At 34.0% G+C, this 4,879-nt stretch overlaps 2 protein-coding genes across 4 annotated transcripts in view; both read left to right on the forward strand.

The window, feature by feature from the left end:
- The first annotated feature begins 350 nt into the window (after positions 1-350).
- On the forward strand, positions 351-3,479 carry LOC140970204 (uncharacterized). Of its 3 annotated transcripts, none has more exons than XM_073431840.1 (9): positions 351-590; positions 702-795; positions 1,367-1,486; positions 1,577-1,625; positions 1,919-2,018; positions 2,143-2,204; positions 2,348-2,406; positions 2,554-2,692; positions 2,841-3,479. In XM_073431840.1, exons 1-8 carry the CDS (start codon positions 439-441, stop codon positions 2,656-2,658), a joined length of 741 nt encoding a protein of 246 aa, XP_073287941.1. In that variant the 5' UTR covers positions 351-438; the 3' UTR covers positions 2,659-2,692; positions 2,841-3,479. The 3 variants fall into 3 exon arrangements, with proteins under 3 accessions (XP_073287941.1, XP_073287942.1, XP_073287940.1); XM_073431841.1 differs by having other exon boundaries at positions 3,019-3,476; XM_073431839.1 differs by lacking the exon at positions 2,841-3,479 and having other exon boundaries at positions 2,554-2,836.
- The window catches only part of LOC140970206 (uncharacterized), a 4,049-nt gene continuing 2,289 nt past the window's right edge, over positions 3,120-4,879 (forward strand). The window contains exon 1 of the mRNA XM_073431845.1: positions 3,120-3,164. Within this exon, the coding sequence (XP_073287946.1) occupies positions 3,120-3,164 (45 nt within the window). The remainder of the gene's footprint in view (positions 3,165-4,879) is intronic.

Below are 4,879 nucleotides of genomic sequence, written 5' to 3' on the forward strand. Positions count from 1 at the left end.
TAATTGTTTGAATAATTTTTTTTGAGAAAGATAATATGATTTTATTTAAAAAAGAAAAGATATCGCGAATTCTGGTTAAGTTGCGCTTGGACCGATGAATTTGATTTGAAAGGAATGATTTGATCTGGGGAAAAAAAATTTTGAAAAGTGTATTTGAAATCACGACAATTGTTATGACACTAACTACAATTTTGTCCATTTAAGTAAACAAAAAAAATTGAAATAAATAAGTTTAAAATTCACGATTTCAAATCCATTTATTGAAGTGTATCATTAGCTATCATGGATTGGATTTAGTAGTCCCTACCCAATTTGGAAAAAAAGCAGCCATTTTCTGGAGCCCGTTTTTTAACAGCCCAATAAGCCCAGTTAGTTCTGTCGTGACTCCTAGTTCTATTGTGACTCCTAGTTGGGATACGGATCTGAAAGTGAGAATCAATGGCGGAAGATTTGGTTCTGGACACGGCGATCAGAAATTGGGTATTGATACCACTATCAGTAGTTATGGTCCTCATCGGGATCCTCCGTTACTTCGCCTCCAAGATGATGCGTTCCGATCAAGTTCCTGACATCAAAATGGTCAAAGAAGGGTACTATTGCTTGAATTCATTTGATTATTTCTATTCACGGATAGATAGATAACAATGTGTGGCGAATTTAGATTTATCAGCTTTTTTTTCTTTTTTTTTTTTTATCATCAGGCAAGTGATAATCAGGGCAAGGAACCTTAGGGCAGCTGCGAATATTATTCCCGCGAAATCGTTTCGTGCTCGCAGGTTTTATTTCAGCAACGAGGTGAGGAACTAAGAATTTTGACTTGGGAACTGTCTTTGTGTTGATTTTTGCTGCTTTGCTATCATCAAAGTATCGCCTTTATGCTTCCTTCACTGGTCTCATTTATTTAAGAAGATAAGCTGAAAAGTTTGTTTTTTTTTTCTATAGAATATGGTAAGAAATAAGCATTCATATAATCACATGAAAACAAGTTAGTAGGATGGGAACTAGAAGTTGCCCTTCCTTAGAATTCAAGGAATACACCAACAGTACATTGAAATGTCTATTATGATGCTATGCTGAATGACCAGTTTAATTGTGATAAAAAAATGAATACCCGAGAAAACTTTTGTTTTTAGATGAGATGCCAAAAAAAACTGTTTCCTGGTTGCTTTCTTATAGTTTAAACCTCCCCCGACCAAAATTGTTTGTGGGGAAGAAGCGAGGCCTAGATGTTTTGTATGTAAACCGCCACTATAGTACTTTTGTCTACGAGAGTCAGTTCGTAGGAAGAAATCTTATTGCTAGATGGCAATGGGTTGTGTTTATTTATTTATTTTTTTGGAAGGTAAAAATATGATTTGCATCGCAGGAGAATGGATTATTACTCGTGCCTAAAGGTCAAGCTCAGAATCCGCAGGCTCAGATGTTTTCTGATCCAAATATGGCGATGGATATGATGAAGAAAAATCTTTCAACGTTTATACCACAGGTTTGGTTCCTACATACTTCTATCTGAATTCTGTCAATTTCTAGGTGGCAAGATCTATCATTCTTACTGTATTTATGGTCTTATTAACAGACACTTACTTTTGCATGGGTTAATTTTTTCTTCTCCGGATTTGTGGCAGGTTGGCTTTCTCTTTTTATTTTCTCTTTCCCTTCTCACTTAATTGAATCTTGCAAAATTGTACATTTTCTTTCGTTTCGTGCTTTAACTCCGATTGTAAGCTTTATGTGCTCCGTTTTTCTATTTAGAATATTTGGATTCAATTGTTTTAGTACTTCTAATAATAAGATTAATTTTCTAGTGGTTTCAAGAAATAAAAAAGAATTAATTTCACTTGACATCAACTAGCATGTTCTTTTTCTCATCTTGTCATGCGTATTACTAACATAAGTAATTGCACGTCTTGTTTCACAGCAAAGATTCCTTTTCCACTAACACAAAGATTCAGGGCAATGCTACAAAATGGTATAGACTTGAGCACTGTTGATGTCAGCTATGTTAGCGGTCGTTCCTGGTATCCCTTTAACTTGCTATGATCGATCTTTCATATCACCTACTAAACACAGACTGTAGCCAGCTGGTGCTCTAGATTCTTACGCTGCTTAGCGGAACTGATGTTTAAATTTTCATGCTGCCAGGTATTTTCTCAACCTATTCGGGCTTAGAGGTCTCTCCAGTCTTATACTGGGAGAAGATAATGGTCAGTTTTTCTTGAACTTGAATTCATTCTAATTTTCATGCCTTTTGTTTTTAACTTCTCTGTAATGTAAAAATTGTTGGTTGCCGGTTCTATGTTTTTTTGGGTATGATGGTGAATTAACACAAGTATTTGATTTTGATCAGCAACTGATGATACACAACGTATGATGCAAATGAGTGGTTTTGGATTCGATCCCACAAGGGTACACCTTTAAATTTCTGTCTGGTTGTTCCCCAATTTTTTTCATGTAGCTTAATACAGTGATCACCATAAATTAATGTGATTATCTTAGTCAATGTAGATGCAGACAATTGTATCTTTGATTTATTATTTTTGCGTATTGGCTCAGAGTTTGGGTGCAGAGAAAGATAACTTAGACATTGTTCAGCATGAATGGGCCCTACCAAAATTCGAGCAACGAGCAGAAGCTGTTTTGAAGAAGCTTGTCATCTGAGAAAGAATTAGAGTAGGCTTTGCGTTACGAACAGGTAGTATTGCTTTGTTGCAGCTTTTAATTTAGTTGGTGCAGCTGCTGTGAGTTGATAAAATTTTTTAAGCATCTAAACTGCCAAAATCTTATTGCATGTGTTCCCTTCTATTCTTATGTTTTATTAATTACTTAATCGCGTTCATCAGATCAAGCTTAAGAACCTTTTTATACCGCCCTGATTGAACCATACATTTAAAGATTTAAGCTTGGGGTGAGGCAGGCCTTGTGAAGGATTATTTCTTTGAACATTAGTAATCAACACCATTCCTTCTCTTAAAAGTAAAATGTTTCGTATCGTATAATAACATAGTAGCATGGAAGCAGTAAACGAGCTGAAGTGAAACAAAGTGTTCTTTGCCTACGATTAAGCTAGTTGGTGCTATCAAAATACGCATGTTAAGAATTTATGAGATAGGTGATTACGAATGCCACGTATCTTCTACACTTGGATGGTAGACTACTGGTATAAGGTAATTTTCAATCCCTTGAAATATTTTTGAGATGAAAAGGATGGTCTCACCAGATTGTGACAACCTTGGACTCCTATATTGTCCCTCGAATTATGGATCATTCACGAATAATGCCCAAAAATCGGCCTAGATTCTTAGTTACACCATTTTGATTCTATCACTGTTTCTTGAAGCTGATCTTTTGGTTTTAAGCTACTCTTTTTCTGGTAAATTTTCATACTCCAGTCTGATCCGAAGAATTGCCTTCTTTGAGGTAAAAGTTACGTTAAGAGAGTAATTTTTTTCCAGAAAAACTCTTAAAAGTCTGATTGAAGGAATTGCCTTTTGTTAATTCTATGACAGCTCTTGATGCTCTGCCCCGACAAAATGATGCGTGCTTGTCGTACTTGTGATTTCGAAAATGCACGGAGCTTCACTCGATGTAAATAAAAAAAACTATCAGGTCTCACCTTGGCTTGGTTTTAACTTGAACTTTTTAATATTAATATTTGTATAATCATTTTTATGGTAACATAATTATTCCATGTCTAGTCCGCAAATACTTACATTTCACCGTACCCAACCCATTTAAAAATAAATAAATAATAAAGAAAAAAATAACTATAAAAAGGTAAATAATTAGGAACTGGATATGTGTAACTTGGGTAATCCATCGATTACGAGTCATATATTTTTTTAATGTGATACAATATATATTAATAACGTGAAAAACAACTGTACAACCATAAACAAACTCTTGAAATATAATTCAATCATTCATTTAAGAATGAATATTTATACTGATATTTAGATTATTAAATCACTCATAACATAAAAGTATTATAAAGTTTTATTTTAATATGATTTCTAAAATTTTCAAATAAAATTTATTTTGCAAAAACAAATTAATTTATATACGCCAATTAACATAAAAACTATAAATCTAGTCTGCTGAGGTCTTAATCTAAATATTAATATTTAAGATAACAAATTCAATCTTGGCACGTCAGTCCTTCAATAATACACACACACTGAAATTGAAAGAACACGGTACGAGTGGATGGTTTTGCTTCTTTATTCTTCAAATATCCCAGTTCTATCACACGTGTCTTTGTCCTAATGGTCCACGGAAATATCGACCCCACCTTGGTCGGGATTTCCTCTGCTGCCTATGTTAACCCTTCGGTCAAAAACCTTTTTTTTTTTAAGGATTCAATCAACTTTTTCCTCTGCATGAAAATACATAATTCCTCGATATATATATATAGTATTGATATGCTGCACATTTATCGTACACACTTATGTGAGCACCGATGAGGTGTCACTCACCTATTGGATGCGTAATTTTTTTTATTTTCATCACATCCAATAAGTGAGCGACAATAGCTCTGGTTATGCCATGATTCACATTATAAAATGTCACTCACAACTATTTATTTCTCAAAAGAATCCAAAAGAAATAATAATAATAAATAAATAGGACAGAATTGCTGGTCCAGCAGTGATGAGTAAGATCCAGCGTGGCTTATGTAAATGGGCCCCATTTCACGAGTGTAAGCATCTAATATGGGCCCCGCCTTGATTCAATATCCAGCAAGATGGTGATTCCAGTTTTGAATGGAAGAGGCGTTTGGGATGCCACGTGAATCAACAGTGAATTAATACATATTGTTTCATTCTCAATATTTTTCCAAAATTATATTATATATATATATATATTTTTTTTTTTATTTTTT

The sequence above is a fragment of the Primulina huaijiensis genome, unplaced genomic scaffold, assembly GCF_012295235.1.
Source record: "Primulina huaijiensis isolate GDHJ02 unplaced genomic scaffold, ASM1229523v2 scaffold43373, whole genome shotgun sequence".
Lineage (NCBI taxonomy): Eukaryota > Viridiplantae > Streptophyta > Magnoliopsida > Lamiales > Gesneriaceae > Primulina > Primulina huaijiensis.

Excerpts from the sequence above, each read along its gene's own strand:
- LOC140970204 (XM_073431840.1), top strand. The coding sequence starts at position 439 with ATGGCGGAAGATTTGGTTCTGGACACGGCGATCAGAAATTGGGTATTG. Across the intron at positions 2,019-2,142 it reads TATGTTAGCGGTCGTTCCTG|GTATTTTCTCAACCTATTCG; the intron begins GTATCCCTTTAA and ends TCATGCTGCCAG. Across the intron at positions 2,407-2,553 it reads TTGGATTCGATCCCACAAGG|AGTTTGGGTGCAGAGAAAGA; the intron begins GTACACCTTTAA and ends GTATTGGCTCAG.